The sequence below is a fragment of the Erpetoichthys calabaricus genome, chromosome 14 (assembly GCF_900747795.2).
Source record: "Erpetoichthys calabaricus chromosome 14, fErpCal1.3, whole genome shotgun sequence".
NCBI classification, from domain to species: domain Eukaryota; kingdom Metazoa; phylum Chordata; class Cladistia; order Polypteriformes; family Polypteridae; genus Erpetoichthys; species Erpetoichthys calabaricus.
The window spans coordinates 20447948-20469673 of record NC_041407.2 but is presented as its reverse complement, the minus strand read 5'-3'; the positions used below and the strand labels follow the sequence as shown (position 1 = coordinate 20469673).

General features: G+C 41.8%; 1 protein-coding gene across 1 annotated transcript in view; it reads right to left on the bottom strand.

Annotated features, from left to right (window-relative positions):
- The window catches only part of LOC114664835 (TBC1 domain family member 24-like), a 36269-nt gene extending 17960 nt beyond the window's left edge, over window positions 1–18309 (bottom strand). The window contains exons 1-3 of the mRNA XM_028819121.2: window positions 17016–18309; window positions 12321–13338; window positions 3223–3381 (exon numbers count right to left, since the gene is read on the bottom strand). Of these exons, the coding sequence (XP_028674954.2) occupies window positions 3223–3381; window positions 12321–13338; window positions 17016–18162 (2324 nt within the window). The 5' untranslated portion in view covers window positions 18163–18309. The remainder of the gene's footprint in view (window positions 1–3222; window positions 3382–12320; window positions 13339–17015) is intronic.
- Window positions 18310–21726: the final 3417 nt, after the last annotated feature.

Below are 21726 nucleotides of genomic sequence, written 5' to 3'. Positions count from 1 at the left end.
GCTCCGTGCCGGGTCAACCGTACCTGGCCCGCTTTTACACACCTGCCAATATCCATTTCTGTAGAGTGTGGCTCTGTGTGTAACATCAAACAGTTTAGTGACGCGTCCTGTTCACAGAAAATGATGTACAGTCACACGTGATGGTATTTGGTGCTCTTCTGAACGTATACAGCGCACATGCAATATTGGTGCGATCTTAAAGTATCTGGTGTGCAGGCTATAGTAAGTGGTGGGCACAAGATAGTAAATGGTGTGCATGAGATAGGAAGTGGTGTGCACAGGATAGTATGTGGTGAGCATGAGATAGTAAGCGGTGAGCACAGGATAGTAACTGGTGTGAACAAGATAGTAAGTGGTGAGCATGAAATAGTAAGTGGTGCGCACAGGATAGTAATTGGTCAGCATGAGATAGTTAGTGGTGAGCGCAGGATAGTAAGTGGTGTGTACAAGACAGTAAGTGCTGAGCACGAGAGTGTAAATAGTGAACATGAGATAGTAAGTGGTGAGAGTAAGACAGTAAGTGGTGCACACAAGATGGTAAGTGGTGTGCACAGGATAGTAAGTGGTGTACATGAGATAGTAAGCGGTGAGCGCAGGATAGTAAGTGGTATGAACAAGATAGTAAGTGGTGAGCATGAGAGTGTAAATGGTGAACATGACATAGTAAGTGGTGAGAATGAGACAGTAAGTGGTGCACACAAGATAGTAAGTGGTGTGCATGAAATAGTAAGTGGTGTGCACAGGATAGTAAGTGGTGTGCATGAGATAGTAAGCAGTGAGCGCAGGATAGTAAGTGGTATGAACAAAATAGTAAAGTGGTGAGCATGAGAGTGTAAATGGTGAACATGAGACAGTAAGTGGTGCACACAAGATAGTAAGTGGTGTGCATGAGATAGTAAGCAGTGAGCGCAAGATAGTAAGTGGTGTGAACAAAATAGTAAAGTGGTGAGCATGAGAGTGTAAATGGTGAACATGAGATAGTAAGTGGTGAGAACGAGACAGTAAGTGGTGCACACAAGATAGTAAGTGGTGTGCATGAAATAGTAAGTGGTGTGCACAGGATAGTAAGTGGTGTGCATGAGATAGTAAGCAGTGAGCGCAGGATAGTAAGTGGTGTGAACAAAATAGTAAAGTGGTGAGCATGAGAGTGTAAATGGTGAACATGAGACAGTAAGTGGTTTACACAAGATAGTAAGTGGTGTGCATGAGATAATAAATAGTGTGAATGGGATAGTAAGCGGTGAGCGCAGGATAGTAAGTGTTATGAACAAGATAGTAAGTGGTGAGCATGAGAGTGTAAATGGTGAACATAACATAGTAAGTGGTGAGAATGAGACAGTAAGTGGTGCACACAAGATAGTAAGTGGTGTGCATGAAATAGTAAGTGGTGCGCACAGGATAGTAAGTGGTCAGCATGAGATAGTTAGTGGTGAGCGCAGGATAGTAAGTGGTGTGTACAAGACAGTAAGTGGTGACCATGAGATATAATAAATGGTGAGTACAAGATATTAAGTGAAGTGCACAAGATAGTATGTGGTGGACTCAAGATATAGTAAGTGGTGCGCATGAGATATTAAGTAGTGAGCAGGAGATAATAAGTGGTGCACACAAGATAGTAAGTAGTGAGCATGATATAATAAGTGGTGCGCATGAGATAGTAAGTGGTGTGCAAAGGATAATAAGTGGCAAGCAGGAGATATAGTAAGTGGTAAGTACAAGACAGTAAGTGGTAATTACAAGATAGTGAGTGATGTGTATGAGTAATATGTGGTGCGCATGAGATAGTAAGTGGTGTGCACAAGACAGTAAGTGGTGTGAATAAGATAGTAAGTGGTGACCATGAGATATAAAAGTGGTGCACACGAGATAGTAAATGGTGAGCATGAGACAGTAAGTGATTAGCACAAGATAGCAAGTGGTGGGAATGAGATAAAGTAAGTGGTGAGCACAAGACAGTAAGTGATGCACATGAGGTAGTATGTGGTGGGCACAAGATAGATTGGTGCACACCAGATAGTTTCCTAAAAAAAAATGACACCATTTCCCAACAGGGGCTCCATAATACATAGAGTGATTGAAGCAATAAAGTAAATATTTGGCACCTGGTGTAGGGCATATTGCCATTTGCTTCACCTAGAGTGTTATCAGATAGTAGAGTGCACTCCAGTAGAAGAACAGTGCGGTAGAAGTAAGATGGCTAGTAAGTCACGTATAACCAAAGGGTGTGTCAGCCTTCATGTGTTTAGGATATTCTTGGGAACCAAAGTAGCATTTAGTTCTGGGGTACATTCGAGGACACCTGCATGTTATTAGTGCTGGAGAGCGTGAGTCCCTATGTGAAGTACTGGAGGGTGACTGGCTGGCAGTGTAGTCATCACTCATACGTATTTGTGTGTGTGTGTTAATTTTAAGGTGTGGGAGTCGACCAATACAGTAAAGAATGTGGTGAGTCTCACTCATCCTACAATACAACATGGAAGATAAATGGAGTAGCTGATGGAAAACCCACAGGGAGAACACGCAGAACCCACAATGACAAATAGACAAGTAATGGTGACGATTTTACGGAACCTTTCATCTGAGATTATTTGTTTGAATTACACTAAAAAAACATAAACATTGGCATGCTGTACTCAGTGATTATGGAAAACATAGCCATTCTAGCTAATGTTGTTCTCAATACCTGTTATGTTGTGTCCTCGTAAATATTTTTTTCCATGACATTGCATGACTGAGTTTAAACCCAAAACATGTGGCTTGTCTAGATGTGAAAAATCAAAGCTGTGTCACTCTTGTCAAGTCAGTGTACTTCTGTATGACTGGCAGAGCTTGTGCTACTGACTAATGTGATGGTGCTAACAAGTGTTGGGGGAGTCACCACAATTAATAGAGAAAAAACAAAGAAAATCAAGCAAAAAAATATCATCACTTGTAGACATTAAAAATTTGCAAAAAATATTATGAACAGAATTGGACACAAAGGGCGGCCCTGGCTGAGTCTCACACCCACCGGAAACGAGTCTGACTTACTTCTGGCAATGCAAACCAAGCTTTTGGTTGTATAAGGACCAAATAGCTGTTCGGTCCCTCTAGAAGTATTATTAATCTTAACAAAAGGCAGAAAATGATGAAAAATCACTCCTGCTGCTCTGTTTGTTCTAAAAAGGTCACACAGATTTCAGAACCATTATTCATAGGCTAACTAATCAAAAAAATACTTACGATTGCAGGCTGTAGCCATGCTCACAGGTCTGGAATACCATGGTGGGGTGGAAAAGGGCAAATCGCTCCGGGATCCACGACCAGACCATTCTCATTTCCTGTGCGGTCACAATGCTGGAATGGAACTGCTGCAGGTCCACGGCTATATACATGGAATGCCTGTGTGGAAGAACACAAACAACGCAGTAAACTACAAAAACTCAAGGGGTGAGGATACAAGATGGAGACCAATGAAGAAGGAGCATGGGGGTGAACTTCAAATGTACATAGACTGCAGTGAGTGCAGCAAACATATAAGAGTGGGGTGAGTCTGGGCACACTGGATTGCATTTAGGTGTTTTGTGGTGGGTGTGGAGAGAGGCATCCCATAATGCAATCTTTAATGAAGAGGATGTTGATGGAAGAGAAGCTCACCACATTACAATGAGAGGCCATGCTGGACTGCAGTCCAGACAAAGACAGTCAGCTTAACTACCATCTCCATATTGGCTCTCTGTGAGAGAGCTTTTGTTATGTTTAAGCCAGTGTTCCTTCCCTGGCTTATGTTTAAACTTAATTTTTTTACGTCTTTTTTGTTCCTTTTTTGACTTATTTACTATCAGGAAAATCAATATTATTTGACTAATGTTGTATTGTTGTGCAATTTCATTTTTAGTCGCCTATTATTTAGTTTTCATGTGAAATATCGTGTACTCTTTTGTGGGCGAACCCTTAAGAGGCGGGGCCACCGTTTCCTCACTGCTAAGGGCCCGCCCCCAGCTTATAATGGCAGGATGGCAAAGTGAGATCCTGAGTTTCACGTTTTGAGTATTGCTCTTCTTTTGATTTACTTAGTTTACTGGAAATTCTTAGGATTTCGATTATTGAATTTTCTGTACATTACCTCATAGGCAAATCTTTTCACCTGGTTATATTTTTGAGTTGTTACTTTTTTCCAGTATTGCCAAAAATCCTTTCTTTTGTAATAAAGATTCTTTTTGTTGCCCTTTCTTACAGTTCACGGTAACCCCTCCCATGTTGAGCATTTTGAATATAGTTTTGCTTTGCAGCCTCCCTCACCATAACCTATTGCTTATGGGGGAGGAGTGAAAGCTTTAGATTCGCCAATCATATCGATCTCCGGTTTTCGATGGATCTCGACACTTTAGGGTCCCCTGATACTGAAAACATTGATATCTCGATGATGGGTGTGTGTCTGTGAGTCACAGTTCCTTGAGGATGGTATAGAACTAAAACGGCCCGACAGAAAAATACCAAACTTGAAACTTAAGCCTGTTATGAGATGACGATGTGCTGATTAGATTTTGAGCCAAATCGTGCGAGAGAAAGAAGCACTCTAGCGGAACCCTCATATACAGAAATTCTGAAATTAATTATGAATTCTTCTCCGCAATTGCTATCGTAATGACCTATTTTATGATCAGAAAGATTAGCATCAGAGCGGTAAATAATTACTGAAGTGTTGTAGAATAATTCTGGTAACTTGGTTCCTAGGGCAAAAAGCCTACTGACATTCATGTTAGTATTTTTGGAACTTTGCCATTATTTAGCACTTTAGCACAGTTAAAGCCCCATTTGGGCAGGTGTGGTCTGAAGCTGTCCATTTGGAGTAAGCACTAAGGCTACCTGGGAGTGAGCCTTATTATGTGGTGAGCAGTGTCTGCTATGTTTCTAGCAAACCCTCAAAGACCTGAACTGGCACAAGGCCTCAAAGAACGCAGCACGGAGTTCCAAAAAGTACTCAGAATGCTTGCTTAAGGAGGTAAAGATCATCAAAATCAATGCACAGAGGCAAATGAAGAATGTTTTTAAATAAAAGAACTATTATAAGCAAAAATGGAACAAGAAGCTCTGAGGAGCACAAAAGGGACAGAAAGCAAAGCCTTCAAAATAGGCGATCCCAATAGCAACCGTGGTCATAGTGGTCGAAAAAACAGAGCAAAAGAGGTGAACAAATCCAGAAAATCAGTCTTCTTCTTCTTTCAGCTGCTCCAATTAGGGGTTGCCACAGCAGATCATCTTCTTCCATATCTTTCTGTCCTCTGCATCTTGTTCTGTTACACCCATCACCTGCATGTCCTCTATCACCAAATCCATAAACCTTCTCTTAGGCCTTCATCTTTTTCTCTTCCCTAGCAGCTCTATCCTTAGCATCCTTCTCCCAATATACCCCTCATCTCTCCTCTGCACATGTCCAAACCAACGCAATCTCGCCTCTCTTTGTCTCCGAACTGTCCAACTTGAGCTGACCCTCTAATGTCCTCATTTCTAATCCTGTCCATCCTCGTCACACCCAATGCAAATCTTAGTATCTTTAAATCTGCCACATCCAGCTCTATCTCCTGCTTTCTGGTCAGTGCCACCGTCTCCACCCCATATAACATAGCTGGTCTCACTAGCATCCTGTAGGCCTTCCCTTTCACTCTTGCTGATATCCGTATGTCACAAATCACTCCTGTCACTCTTCTCCACCCACTCCACACTGCCTGCACTCTCTTTTTCACTCCTCATCCACAATCCCCATTACTCTGTACTGTTGATCCCAAGTATTTAAACTCATCCACCTTTGCCAACACTACTCCCTGCATCCTCACCATTCCACTGACCTCCCTCTCATTCACACACATGTATTCTGTCTTGTTCCTACTGACCTTCATTCCTCTCCTCTCTAGAGCAGATCTCCACCTCTCCAGGGCCTCCTCAACCTGCTCCCTACTCTCGCTGCAGATCACAACGTTATCAGTGAACATCATAGTCCACGGGGACTCCTGTCTAATCTCGTCTGTCAACCTGTCCATCACCATTGCAAATACGAAAGGGCTCAGAGCCGATCCCTGATGTAATCCCACCTCCAACTTGAATGCATCCGTCATTCCTACTGCAGACCTCACCACTGTCACACTTCCCTCGTACATATCCTGTACCACTCTTACGTACTTCTCTGCCACTCCCGACTTCCTCATACAATACCACAGCTCCTCTCGAGGCACCCTGTCATATGCTTTCTCCAGGTCCACAAAGACGCAATGCAACTCCTTCTGGCCTTCTCTAAACTTCTCTATCAACACCCTCAGAGCAAGCATCGCATCTGTGGTGCTCTTTCTTGGCATGAAACCATACTGCTGCTCACTAATCATCACCTCACTTCTTAACCGAGCTTCCACTATTCTTTCCCATAACTTCATGCTGTGGCTCATCAATTTTATCCCCCTGTAGTTACTACAGTCCTGCACATCCCCCTTATTCTTAAATATCGGCACCAGTACACTTCTTCTCCACTCCTCAGGCATCCTCTCACTTTCCAAGATTCCATTAAACAATCTGGTTAAAAACTCCACTGCCATCTCTCCTAAACACTTCCGTGCTTTCACAGGTACGTCCTCCAGACCAACAGCTTTTCCATTCTTCATCCTCTTCATAGATGTCCTTATTTCCTCCTTGCTAATCCGTTGCACTTCCTGATTCACTATCTCCACATCATCCAACCTCTTCTCTCTCTCTTCATTCATCAGCCTCTCAAAGTACTCTTTCCATCTGCTCAACACACTCTCCTCGCTTATTAGTACGTTTCCATCTGTATCCTTTATCACCCTACCTGCTGCACATCTTTCCCAACTTGGTCCCTCTGTCTAGCCAATTGGTACAGGTCCTTTTCTCCCTCCTTAGTGTCCAACCTCTCATACAACTCATCATATGCTTTTTCTTTAGCCTTCACCACCTCTTTCTTCACCTTGCGCCTTATCTCCTTGTACTCTTATCTACTTTCTGCATCTCTCTGACTACCCCACTTCTTCTTTGCCATCCTCTTCCTCTGTATACTCTTCCTGTACTTCCCCATTTCGCCACCAGGTTTCCTTTTCCTCCTTTCTCTTTCCAGATGTCACGCCAAATACCCTTCTTGCTGTCACCCTTACTACATCTGCTGTAGTTTCCCAGCTGTCTGGTAACTCTTCACTGCCACCCAGTTCCTGTCTCACCTCCTCCCTAAACTCAACCTTGCAGTCTTCCTTTTCAACTTCCACCATTTGATCCTTGGCTCTGCCCTCTCGCTCCCTCTTCTTGATCTCCAATGTCTTCCTACAGACCACCATCCTATGCTGCTTAACTACACTTTCCCCTGCCACCACTTTGCAATCTTCAATCTCCTTCAGATTGACTCTTCTGCATAGGATGTAATCTACCTGTGTGCATCTTCCTCCACTCTTGTATGTCACCTTATGTTCCTCCCTCTTCCTAAAATATGTATTGACCACGGCCATGTCCATCCTTTTGGCAAAATCCACTATCTTCTGACCTTCTTCATTCCTCTCCTTGACACCATACCTACCCATCACCTCCAGAAAAAAAAAAATCCAGAAAATCAGTAATTTAATCTAAAAGTGCAAAAAACACAACAGAACTCACCAACCATCTAGTGCATTCAATGAACCGCAAGGGACTGTGGGTTTTCCTTGGCCATTTTTAAAGTCTGTGTATAGTCTCACCACTGTGATAGTTAGGTGGCCCCACCTATTGAGGGACCAGCCATAAAACACATGGCATATAAAAAAATACACAGACATAAGGAAAGTAAGGCGCTATATAAATAAAATGTATCATTATTATTATTATTATTAGACGTATTGGGAAAGCATGGGGGGTCATGAGGTTGCTGGAAAGGAGTGTGTCGTGCTCCCAATATCTTTGCAAAAGACGAAGATCCAAGTCTTTAGAGTCCTGGTGCTTCCTGTCTTGCTATATGGTTGCGAGAGATGGATGCTATCCAGTGACCTGATATGAAGACTGGACTCCTTCAGTACTGTGTCTCTTCAGAGAATCCTTGGCTATTGCTGGTTTGACTTTGTGTTGCTTACAGAGTCCCAAAAGAGGCACATTACCTGCATTGTGAGGGAGCGTCAGTTACGGCACTACGGCCATGTGGCACAATTCCCCGAGGATGATCAGGCTCACATGATCCTCAATGTTGAGGACCCGAGTGACTAGACCAGGCCAAGGGGGTACCCACCTGGCTACGGCAGATAGAGGGTCATTTCTGGAGGATGGGACTGGACTGCATGTCTGCCAGGGGGTTTGCCAAACAGGATCCGGAGTTGTTTTGTCATGTGGTGGGTGCAGCAACACGCTGTACTAGTGTATGCTCCCCAACCTGACCTGCCCTGATTATTATTATTATTATTAACCATATTAACTTAATAAATAACACAACTGACATAAGAGAGAGTCCTGAACCCCAACCAGTGGGGGATCCATGACTGAAACATGCTATATTTCAGCCAGAGTTCCTCCCCTGACTGGTTTTCAGATTCCTTATTTATGTCTTTTTGTTCATTTTTGTTTTTTTTAATTATCTAAATATTGTTGTTCACAATTATTATTTGTAGAATTAATTATCCAAATTAAGCAGTGTTGATAATTTAGTTTCTCTTTGTCTATGTATTTTCGACTCTGTTCCATGTGTTTTATGGGTTATGTCCCACAGGGCCACCTGTCTGCCATTTAAAAGCTGAGGGAAGCCATGGTCCCCTGCGGTTCATTAAATGTGTTGGTGAATTCTCTGGTGATTTACTGCTACTTTTTTATTATTAATTTTCCTCTGTGCTCTGTTTTTTTGACCATTCTTCTGTTGGGAGTGGTTTGCCTAATTTTTGAATTTCATGCCTTTTGTGCTTCTTGAAGTTCAATTTTATCTGAACATCATTCTGTGATAATACATGTATTATTTATAAATCCTATGTTTGCCCTTTCATGACTTGCTAAACCCCTGCCAGTGGGCATTTTCAAGGTATTTTGGGACTCTGTTTGCTTTCTTTAACGGCCTAACGCCAACATGGTGCACCTATAGCACAACATGCAGAATAGTAGGAAGCCTGGCCAGCTTTTTGACTCTGTGTCAGAAGCTTCACACCTTTCTGTCACTCTTGTGTGCTGTGAATCTTCTTGCTTTTGATGAGTTAGTACCCCATTTAGTTTAGTTTTCCACCTTATACCCAGTGTTGCTGTGGTATTTACCCTGAAATGAGTAAACAGTATAGAAGATGACTAGATGGATGGGTGGGTGGTTGGATAGATTGAAAAGACCATACCAGGCCAAAGGCCACATCAGGCTGCAGCCAAGAAGCCTACCAAATGACAGTGAGGTGGCAATAAAGATTGGGGTACACAGCATAGTGCTGGTGTGCTACAGTGAGAGGCCACTCTGGCGGACAGAGATACTACAGTAAGTGACGCCTCATCGGGCACCATGAGATTTGTGGCCTGTTCTGTTTGTCACAGTGAAGAGCTCGGGGACAGTTGGTAAGACCCACTGTCACAGTTATATTTCTCTTCATTCTTGCCCATATTCCTAGTCAACAACTGACAACAAGCAGTGCTGCACTCACAACATAAAACTCGTGAGAAAGAGAATAACAAACAGCTTAAAGAAAAACAAAAACAAGCCCCACAGATCCCCCGATATGACGTCTAAATGTTATGGAGTACGCTTGAGATCCAGCCTGTACCAGTTTAGGATGCCTTTTATGTTCCCATTGTGTTTGTTTGCACTAACGTCCATGATTGCAATCTCAGTCCAAGCAGATTGCAACTGAACACAGAGGGCCTTTGGGTGTGCAGTATGGAACAAAACATGCCTACAGTAGAAACACGCAGTGTATGTATTTATGACACACAGCTAGTGAAAGGGAAAAGCTTGGTATGTGTAGAAGAGCGCAAATACAGTATACAGTAAATTCATATGAACTGTCAAAAGGAGAAAGTAATTGATGATAATTAATGCATATGTCCATGAATTAACTGAGTGAAGAAAGGAAGTGTGAGTATAAGAATGAATTGATCATTTATCCATTTAGAGGATAAATCGAAGAAGTAATAACTAATACACCAGTCAGTTCATTAATCAACTAACTGTGCTACCTGCCAAAGAAAGCTTGAAATCTCAGTAATCAAAATAGACCTCAGCATTAATGTCTGTAGTACACCATTTATTGAAATGTATTTTCTAATGCATGTAGCAATAAAATGCATTGCACTTGTCATTCCAACAGATGGAGCAACACAAGCATTTTCAGTAATAAAATTCATTATAACAAATGTTTGTGATATGCCATCGGTTGGAATGACAAACACAATGCATATGTCTCTGATATATGCCATTTGCTAAGGGATTCGTAAAAGCATTGTTAATGTTTGTGATGCACCATCTGTTGGAATGACAAATATGACGCATTGTATTTCTACAAATTCACGGAGTGATAAAATGCATTGCATTTTTCATTCTAATAGATGGAGCATCACAAACATTTGCAGTATAAAATTCATTACTACAAATGTTTGTCATATGCCATCTGTTGGAATGACAAATACAATGCATATGTCTCTATTATATTCCATTTGCTATAGAGTTTGTAAATGCAGTGTTAATATTTGTGATGCACCATCTGTTGGAATGACAAATACAATGCATTGTATATCTACAAATGTACAGAGTGATAAAATGCATTGCATTTTTTATATCCAATGGATGGAGCATCACAAACATTTGCAGTAATAAAATTCATTACTGCAAATGTTTGTGATATGCCATCTGTTGGAATGACAAATACAATGCATATGTCTCTGTTATATGCCATTTGCTAAGGAATTCGTAAAAGCATTGTTAATGTTTGTGATGCACCATCTGTTGTAATGACAAATATGACGCTTTTTATTCCTACAAATACATGTAGTAATAAAATGCATTGCATTTTTCATTCCAATAGATGGAGCATCACAAACATTTGCAGTAATAAAATTCATTACTACAAATGTTTGTCATATGCCATCTGTTGGAATGACAAATACAATGCATATGTCTCTCTTATATGCCATTTGCTATGGGATTTTGTAAATGCAGTGGTAATGTTTGTGATGCACCATCTATTGGAATGACAAATATAATGCATTTTATTTCTACAAATGCATGTAGTAATGAAATGCATTGCATTTTCATTCCAACAGATGGTGCATTACAAACATTTACAGCAATAAAATGCATTACTACAAATATTTATGATGTGCCATCTGTTGGAATGGCAACTGCAATGCATATGTCTCTGTTATAAGCCATTCAGAATGAAATTCGTAAAAGCAGTGCTAATGCCTGTGATGCACCATCTGTTGGAGCTCATACTCCTTGCTGGGAGTGGGTGTGGGACAATTCATAACTACTCTGTGATAGGACAGATTCTTATCCTAGAATCCCTCGAAGTAATTCTGAGATTCTTGATAAATATGAGCACTGATCTCTATTTCAAAAACCTCAATTGCAACGTCAAAATCAGGCTCATAATAAAAGTAAGATGACCCAAGATTCAATTTAAAGAGATAGATGGTTATTAATGTGCGACAAGCATGCTCATAACCTCACACGTGGCATAGTATAAGATCTGTATTTAGAAACAGATGACTGGCATCCCCATAGGTGTCACATAATTAGGTGCACCTATGCACATACTTGCACAGGGTTAAAGGCACTATATAACCTAATCACCAGCAGGTCACGTCTGCATTTAGAAATACATTCCTGGCACGCCCAAATTGGGCTCAATATAAAATTTACTAAAGAGAACGGCATTTTAACATATGATTAGAATATGCCCAAGACAACACATGACCAGGCATTACAGAATAATATATGCTGGATCTTTATTTAAAAATATGCAACTGGTATGCCAAAAGTTGACTCGTGAAAAAAGATAAGACAGACCCTAAACTGCCTGGTATTTATTAACACGTGACTGGCATACTGTATACATAGCAACACACATAGTAAAAAGTGTTTTGTAGGGCTGATAAGGGTATAGACGCAGCTCTTTCTTCAGGGCTGGGTGGTGCTCAGATCATACTCAGGCACCCCTCATTATTAGCTAAGGTTTGTTTTTCCATTTCAATGACTACTCTGTAATTCATGTTATTGGTAAAAATGCAGGAAATCTGTAAAATGTTGCTGTTTCACTGTTTCTGGGGTTAGCACTGCTGCCCCTCTAAGACAAGGCCCCCTCTAAGACAAGTGATCTCTGCTTATAGTTTGTACAGCTGGCGCTGGCTTCATTTGAACCCACCTCCGCTGAGACACACTGATGCCTTTGTCTGTTAGAGCCTTCCGATTTGCCTCCTGCAGGAGTTTGATGTCCTTCCGAGACAAAAGACGAATGCTGAAGGCTTTCTCCAGAAGTTTTTCCACTGTGAGATATTCTCCAATTTTGGTCATGAAGATCTGGATATCCTGCTGTATGTCAGTGATCTCTGCTTCCCTGAAGGTCACCGAGACTCTATACTGCTTGAGAAGGGCAAGTGCCACACGGTAGAGAACTTTGTAACCTTCCAGCAGATAGACATCACAGACACGGATGGCATATTCAAATGGAAGCCCCCCAAAGAGCCACACCATCCATTCGGAGTAAACGGTGAAGCGATTATGATCAGTGCTTGCGATGAGTTTGTGCACGGGCTGGCAGTACTTGTTGACTAGGTCTCCGAAAGTCATGCAGGATGAGGCAAAGGCTAAGAAGGTCTGGTCTATGAACCGCTTTTTGGGGTCATTACATGCAATGAGTCGGCAGACGTTCTGGAAGCACTCTTCCTCGCTCTCGCTGTAGTGCAAAAGTAGCGCCACAATGGCTGGGAGTACTGGGCAGTAGGTGATGTCAGGGAACTGGTTCTCAATGCACAGCAGGATCTTCTTCACTGCATTAAGCCCTCTTTGGTTCAAACAGTACATTGGAATCAGGCTTCCTTCCACAAACTCTGGGAAAGGGTGAGTACTCACACTCTTCTCTCCAAATAACTTGCTGGCTATATCATGGTAGACAGTAGCATCAGGAGTCATGGTTCTGCACAAGATGCGGCCAATGATGTAGTTGTAAGCTTTCCTCCGTAAGCCATGGTTATTTGACCAGGCGCCTGAGCGAGCCATCCTCTTGAGCAACTTCGGGTCAAGGGGGAGGTTCTCATCACCGCTGTTGTTGGAACTTGTCTCCAGTTTATCCCAGTCAACAAACAGACCATTCTCCATACTAGGAGAGGTGGAAATTTCCCAAGCAGTGTCTATGGAGATGTTGATAGCGTGTCTTTGAGCGCCTAAAAAAGATACAGACATTGATGAAGAACACAATTGCACTTTATTTTACTTGCTGAAGATGTGATACCCGAGTTTCAAGCCATGCTACACTAGAAGCTTTGCAAATGGTCTATGGGTATACACCACAGTTCTCAAGTTCAGATAAAGCACTTGTTCAAGCCACAATATTCTCAATCACTTCATTGTGGGACAGTGAATAAAAATGGACTGGAAGAAAACTTACACCATTGAATCATGGATGCTGGTGAGGAATCCTATGCCTACCCTGGACAGCCTGGAGAGCAAACACATCTGTATTGGAGCAGATCAAGCCAACGTTATCCTTGGAAGCTCAAATGACTAGACTCAGACTATCTTACTTTGGACATATCATTTGCAGAGAAAGGATGTTGGAGATGGACATTGTTATGTTTTGGCTGGTGTTCTCCCATGGCTAGGCCTCAATTTTTTTCCTTTATGTCTATTTTGTTCAATTTTTCTATGTTAACATTGTTAGGGTTAGGGTTAGTTTCTATATGTCAATGTATTCTTTACACTTATACCATTTGTAGTTTGTGGGCAGTCCTCCAAGAGGCAGAGCCACCTGCCCATCATTGTCAAGGGACTACCCTCAGCTCTAAAAAGGCTGAGTATAATCCACAGTCCCTTGTGGTTCATTGAAAGCACTGGCGTTGGTGAGCTTTGATTGTGATTATTCAGTGGTTATAACAGAGACATATGCATTGCATTTGTCATTCCAACAGATAGCACATCACAAATGTTTGTAGTAATGCATTTTATTACTATTAATGTTTGTGATGCACCATCTGTTGGAATGAAAATGCAATGCATTTTATTACTACATGCATCACAAAAATTAACACTGCTTGTACGAATCCCAAGGCAAATGGTATATAACACAGACATATGCATTGCATTTGCCATTCCAACAGATGGCATATCACAAACATTTGTAGTAATGAATTTTAGTACTGCAAATATTTGTGATGCTTCATCTGTTGGAATGAAAAATGCAATGCATTTTATTACTACATGCATTTGTGAAATAAAATGCATTGTATTTTTCAGTCCAACAGATGGTGCATCACAAAAATTAACACTGCTTTTACGAATCCCACAGCAAATAGCATATAACAGAGATGTATGCATTGCATTTGCTATTCCAGCAGATGGCATATCACAAACATTTGTAGTAATGAATTTTAGTACTGCAAATATTTGTGATGCTTCATCTGTTGGAATGAAAAATGCAATGCATTTTATTACTACATGCATTTGTAGAAATAAAATGCATTGTATTTTTCATTCCAACAGATGGTGCATCACAAAAATTAACACTGCTTTTACGAATCCCATAGCAAATAGCATATAACAGAGATGTATGCATTGCATTTGCTATTCCAACAGATGGCATATCACAAACATTTGTAGTAATGAATTTTAGTACTGCAAATATTTGTGATGCTTCATCTGTTGGAATGAAAAATGCAATGCATTTTATTACTACATGCATTTGTAGAAATAAAATGCATTGTATTTTTCATTCGAACAGATGGTGCATCACAAAAATGAACACTGCTTTTACGAATCCTGTAGCAAATGGCATATAACAGAGACATATGCATTGCATTTGCCATTCCAGTTGGCAAATTCAAGTTGCCTCGAAAACTTGCATATTGTAATCTTTTTAGTTAGCCAATAAAAGGTGTCATTTTGCTTGACTTTTCTCTACATTCATAATGGCTAACACGGTACAACACCCTAGTACTACAGAGAAAGAGGATGAAAACTAGGAATGCTCAAGTCAAGTGTATTCACTGAACGGTAACTGCTACTTACATAACACAGTTCATTTACCTCCATGACATTAACAACGTCACTTATACATAGAAAAAAATATCAGCAAGCAATTATTTTAATCATTTCATGTATAAGAAACGCAGCTCTACGTATTGTCAACGGGAGAAGGAAACTATGCTTTTCTGTGCTACATTTCACTGCTATATGAAAAATAAACTCCACATAAATCAGCTTCCATAACCACAAAAAACATTCAGAACACACCGAAAATCTATTTTGCTAAACGTCATTAACTTTTAGGTTCTCGCCGTATATGGGAGTTATAAGGAAGAATGTGCAGCTTTGCTATAAGGGGGCGTTCCCTCATGCAAATATTCCAATTTTATGCAAATGTAGAATTTGGTGCCAGTATGAGTTTAGGGCAATGGAACAGTCACGTCAGTCATTTTCTAACCTGCTTACTCCTGAACAGGGTCGAGGGGGGGGCGCCTATCCCTGCTAATATGGGTTATTCGCATACTAGTCTTGCACATTGAAACAATTAATTGATATTGACAGCTAAACAACTTCTTAAATGAGTATTTTCATATTTAATATAATTGTTTTAACTGTTTATTGCATTACGTTTTTTTGTGTGAAAATATATGGTTAATGTAATGTATTTTAACTGGAGTTTTTTTACAGTGTAGCTTCAGTCCAGTGTCAAGATATTCTTTGAAGACACATAGAAAAACAAATAAATACATCGGTTTTGAAGATAGCTTTGTGTTTAACTAAACGTGACGACCATGCGAAAACTGTTGTGCCCCTATATTTGCATAAATATGATCATTTCTGAGAAAGATGTCTGCTTGCCGAAGTACTGAATATACTTTGGTGTGACAATATGGAGAAAGCCTGCTGCAGGATTTCCAGTACATCACAACTTAAAAAATTGTGTTAAGTTAACTGACCACTGACATTGTGTAAAATGAATCTTTCATGTGAGGTATTCCTTCAGGTTCAGTATTTAATTCATATTGTGTGTTTAACATACTACTATTCAACTCAGGGGTAGGCAGCGTCGGTCCTGATGGGCCGCAGTGGCTGCAGGTTTTTGTTCCAACCCAGTTTCAATTATTGCTGATGAAGCACTTATTGCTCAAGTGACATTTTGATGCTTCATTTTGGTGGTCTCGCGTGTTAAGGTTCCCCAACCTTTATTGCTTATTTCAGTCTTAACATTCGCTGTTTCTAATGGCTACTTATTAGCAATATGATGCAAAAAAAAAATGACAAAGGAGCCAGCAGTTCTCCGTCTAACTTGTTTTCTTTTACACCGCTGTGGATTCATCACGCACTATCTGGTTTAATAAAACACTTAAGAGAAAAATGTGACTGACTGAATAATGATCCGTTTTAGGCTTCAAATCATTTGGGTGATATCCTTGGAAAAGAAAAAAAATCCAATATATATGAACCTATAACATTGCAGACTAACAAGCCATAAAATTAAATGAGGTGTGAGATTGGTAAGGACTGGTTTCTAATAAAGCAATTGGGCTGGAATGAAAACCTGCAGCTACTGCTACCCTCCAGGACTGACATTGCCAAACCCAGAATTTTAATTACTTTTGAAAGTTTTACTTTATTAAGTAAATGATATGGATTCTCATAAGTAACACTTGTGGAGCAAGTCACAGCCATTTTCTTTCAGTGTAGAAATCAGGACGGGACGCCAGTGACATTCCATCGCGTTGCTCACTCACAAACTTAACCTCTCAGTCAGGCTAACGTGCAAGTCTGACACGCTGGGGAAAGGTTCGCGCGAGGCGATCTAGCAAACTCTGCCAGACTACGAAGAGTCGCGGTAATACACTGTCGCCCCAACACTTACTTGGAATGATGTCCAGCTGCTTACACTCACTGCTGCGACAAAGGGCTGCTGATTCCCCTTCAAAGATGGATCTCGACCACGTTGACAAGCCGCCGTCTGACCCGCTCGCGGCCCTTTCTCCCATGCGCTTTGCCCAGCCAGCACTGGCGCCAAATCTTTCTGAGTGGGATCGGGGTCTCATCGGTTCGATGTTCTCTGTCGCGGTGCTGTGCTGAACCGAAGGCCCTGATGGATCCGAGTGATGGTGCAGTAACGAAGCCGCTCTTTCTCCAAGTCGCTTTGCCCATCCCGAAGCAGAGTGGGACCGGGGCCTCATGGGACCGGGGCTCTCTGCAACTTCAAGGTATTGAGTGGAAGACCCACGGTGTTTGGTCGGAGAGTTCAGTGTTGTCAAATCTTCTGAGTGTTTAGTCATATCAGAATCACGGCCGTGGCTTTCGCAGTGGGATCTCGAGTCGGTGACACTTGAGCTGTTGTTATTGGTGGTCTTTGAGACGGATGATCCACTGTTGTCCGAATGAGGATGCAGAATCGACGCTGCTTTTTCTCCAATGCGTTTTGCCCAGCCTGTCGTGGAGTTGGATCGCGGTCTCATGTGGCCAGGACTGTCATTGTGGGAACTGTGCGCACTTGTTGTCCCAGTACAGTCAGACTGCACGTGCAGAATCGACGCCGCTCGTTCTCCCAAGCGCTTGGCCCACCCGGAAACTGAGCTGGATCGCGCTCGCATCGGACTGGGAGTCTCTGTTACGGCAATAATACCCGGAGAACCCTCAGAGAAATTGCTTTCAATGTTTGGCGATGTTCCTGTTTCTTCTGGCGCCTCGGAGGAGCATCTCGGGTCAGCGTCGCTGCAGCTTTCCGTTATTGTGATTTGCGGGATGCAGTATGCGGCCAGTCCGGTGGAAGAACCCAGCAATGTCGTCGTTTCGTCAGACCGGATTACACCGTCGGTACCAGGATCGAGGCTTTCGGATGTCTGTCTGGGTACTTGCAGGGTGGAGGTATCCAGAAGATCTGTTGGGATAAGGGGCATTGTGCTATTGTCTTCTGAATTGGATCCCCAAGACCCGGAGGTGAACCTCGTCGTAACAGTGGCCGAGTGAGCCACAGAAGACCCAGGCAGGGTAACTGGAGTACGCAGCATGATCGGAGCAGTTCCTGAAGTGTGCTTTCACGGATCACCTAAAGACGACTGGAGTTTATACATTTGTTTTCAAGGTCGATCACCTCAAATTAAGGTCACGGCACAAACAGTAAACAGGTCGACTGTGTACATGCATACAGACAGCAGCCGCGTGGAAAATTTTCTTGGTAACCCTAAATAAACTTACAATGCACGTGGGCAACAATCGATTTACTCTCGAGGTCGGTTCTGCGCAACCATTAACTGCAAAAACTGACTAAGAAACGCGTTTGTGGCTTGTCATTAAAAGATTGATTACTAAGTTCCCATCTTACGGCGCTTTCTATTACCAGTCCATGGCACAGTTGGGCCAGCGGACAAACGCTGGTTTGACTCGACGGAACCTTGAGACTGACGACTTGGACTCGGCTTGGTTTGCACCTCAAAGCCGGCCCAGAGTGAGCGAAAGTGGGCACGACAATAGACTGATATGCCGCTGATACAGTCGCCCATCAGCCATTTTACAGAAGTTCCCATAAACGCCAAAAGTGACTCTACTTCGTTGGGCCTGACCTGCAATTGCTCTGTCCTGGGTATGACGTTAATCTGCATCCAGTCCTGCATGTACTGTAGGCCCTCCAGCCTGCAGGGAAAAACCTGGGGGTTGGTGACAGAATTGGCACTCCAGCCACCATAAAAAAACCTCACACTGTTCCATTCCATCTGAACTAGTGTGGTGCTGAGGCTTCACCCGCTACATGGCTGCACTGCACTCGGGTCCTAATCTGGGATCCTGAGGTGGTTTGTCATGTGGTGGGTGCAGCAATGCGCTGTATCAGTGTGTTCTACTAACCTCCTCCTCCTCTTTAAATAAATGAGAAATACGGAGCTTTTGTAAAAAGCCAAATTTCCCCCTGGGGACAAAAAGATCGATCTATCGATCTTATCCTGCCTACTATACTAAAATAAAAATCTAGCCAGTCTGTCTGTCTGTGATATAGTGCCATTCATGTTTGTTTATTAGATAAATGTGAAAGGCACTATATATTTGTTATATATTATATATATATCAATTACATCCGGCGCCGCCGAGAGTGGCAGCCTTTTCAGCAGCTCCGTTTATGACTGTATGTGTATGTGTACTTTTCTACTTTTATTTTTCTATTTTTATTTATTTGTGAATTTCCCATTGGGATTAATTATCTATCTATCTATCTATCTATCTATCTATCTATCTATCTATCTATCTATCTATCTATCTATCTATCTATCTATCTATCTATCTATCTATCTATCTATCTATCTATCTATCTATCTATCTATCGTGCTTTTCACATGTATGTATGTATCTATCAATCTATTATATAGTGCCTATTCTATCTGTATGGTGTCTTTCACATCTATCTATACAATACAACACAATTTTTATTTTTGTATAGCCCAAAATCACACAGGAAGTGCCGCAGTGGGCTTTAACAGGCCCTGCCTCTTGACAGCCCCCCAGCCTTGACTCTCTAGGAAGACAAGGAAAAACTCCCAAAAAAACCTAGTAGGGAAAAATGGAGGAAACCTTGGGAAAGGCAGTTCAAAGAGAGACCCCTTTCCAGGTAGGCTGGGCGTGCAGTGGGTGTCAAAAGAAGGGGGTCAATACAATACAATACACAGAACAGAACAAATCCTCAATACAGTATAAAAATAAAAATTTTAGAAGTACAGAGCAGAATTTAACAGTAGATGATATCACATAAGAAGATTTGGATATATTTAGAGTCCTGGAGACCTCATCCATCAAGCTGCCTCCCCCATTTGGCCACTCTATGGCCGAAACAGTGTTGGGCCAGCCAATCCAATGAAAGGACCCCTCCTTCCCACAATTCCTGCGATCCTCCATCAGGGATGACTTTACCTTAGGCAGGCAAAACAACTTGGAAGGTGGGCTGTGGCATCAAGTGCCACATTCGAGTACCGAGAAGAGAAACAGAATAAGTGAGGGTTAGTATACTATCTATCTATCTATCTATCTATCTATCTATCTATCTATCTATCTATCTATCTATCTATCTATCTATCTATCTATCTATCTATCTATCTATCTATCTATCGGGTGGTCCAGATCTAATTATGCAACTGTTTGACTGACAACCGTCAGTCAGTGCCTTTTTTAATTTCTTATTTTGTCTTTTATTTTTCTTTTCTTCATTATGTAAAGCACTTTGAGCTACTTTTTGTATGAAAATCCATCCATCCATCCATTTTTCAACCCGCTGAATCCGAACACAGGGTCACGGGGGTCTGCTGGAGCCAATCCCAGCCAACACAGGGCACAAGGCAGGGACCCAATCCCGGGCAGGGTGCCAACCCACCGCAGGACACACACAAACACACCCACACACCAACCACACACTAGGGCCAATTTAGAATCACCAATCCACCTAACCTGCATGTCTTTGGACTGTGGGAGGAAACCGGAGCGCCCGGAGGAAACCCACGCAGACACGGGGAGAACATGCAAACTCCACGCAGGGTGGACCCGGGAAGCGAACCCGGGTCTCCTAACTGCGAGGCAGCAGCACTACCACTGCACCACCGTGCTGCCCTTGTATGAAAATGTGCTATATAAATAAATGTAGTTGTTGTTGTCTAGACGCCATTTTGGAATGCAGGGCAGGTGCTGCGAATTCTCTATGTAATAAACTTAGTAAGTTATAGCGTAATGAAAATTGCATAATTAGATCTGGACCACCCTATATTGATCTATCTACAACCCCAAATCAGAAAAAGTTGGGATGGCATGGAAAATGCAAATAAAAAGAAAAAAAAGGCAGAATTCTTAAATTTACTTTGACTTTTATTTCCGTGCAGACAGTATGAACCCAAGATATTTCATGTTGTGTCTGGTCAACTGCGTTTCACTTGCTTTTATACACCCATTTCCGAATTTCAGCCCTGCATGTGGATGGGTCTTTTGGAAACCAAAAATGGTTACCCTCTGGCCTTGCTCTGAAGAGCCACTCTGGCACCTTTTTATTTTTAAGAGTATACATGCAGTAGCTATGAATAGATGGCAACACATTTGTGAAACACCAATGGGTTCCTGATTTTTAAAAGGACTCTCACTGCATACAATCACACAAGCTAAGTCCAAGTTTTCTTAATCTGTTAGTGTGCTGCTAGGTAGCCTACACTCTTAAAAATGCTGCTTCTTTAATGGCACTTTATGGTTCTTTTTTGGGTTGTGCAGTTCCTTGTAGAACCCTTATGTGTTAGAGCACCATGTCATTCAGGGGAGAGTTCTTTGTATATGAAGTTGGTTGTTTGTGCTTTGAAAAACTTCCTAAAATGTAGGAAAAACCCCTAGAATCTATGATGTATGGGAGGCTACCTAGCAGGATACAAACAGACAAAGAAAACCTGAGCTTGGCCTGTGTTATTATATACAGTGAGAGTCCTTTTACAATCCTGAGTCTTTGGTGTTTCACAAACCTGTTCTCATCAGCTCATAATTACTGACTGTACAGAGCCTGTTTTGGATGTAAATAAACAACAGTTCTTTCTGGAACCTTCATGTAGATGGGTCTTTTGGAA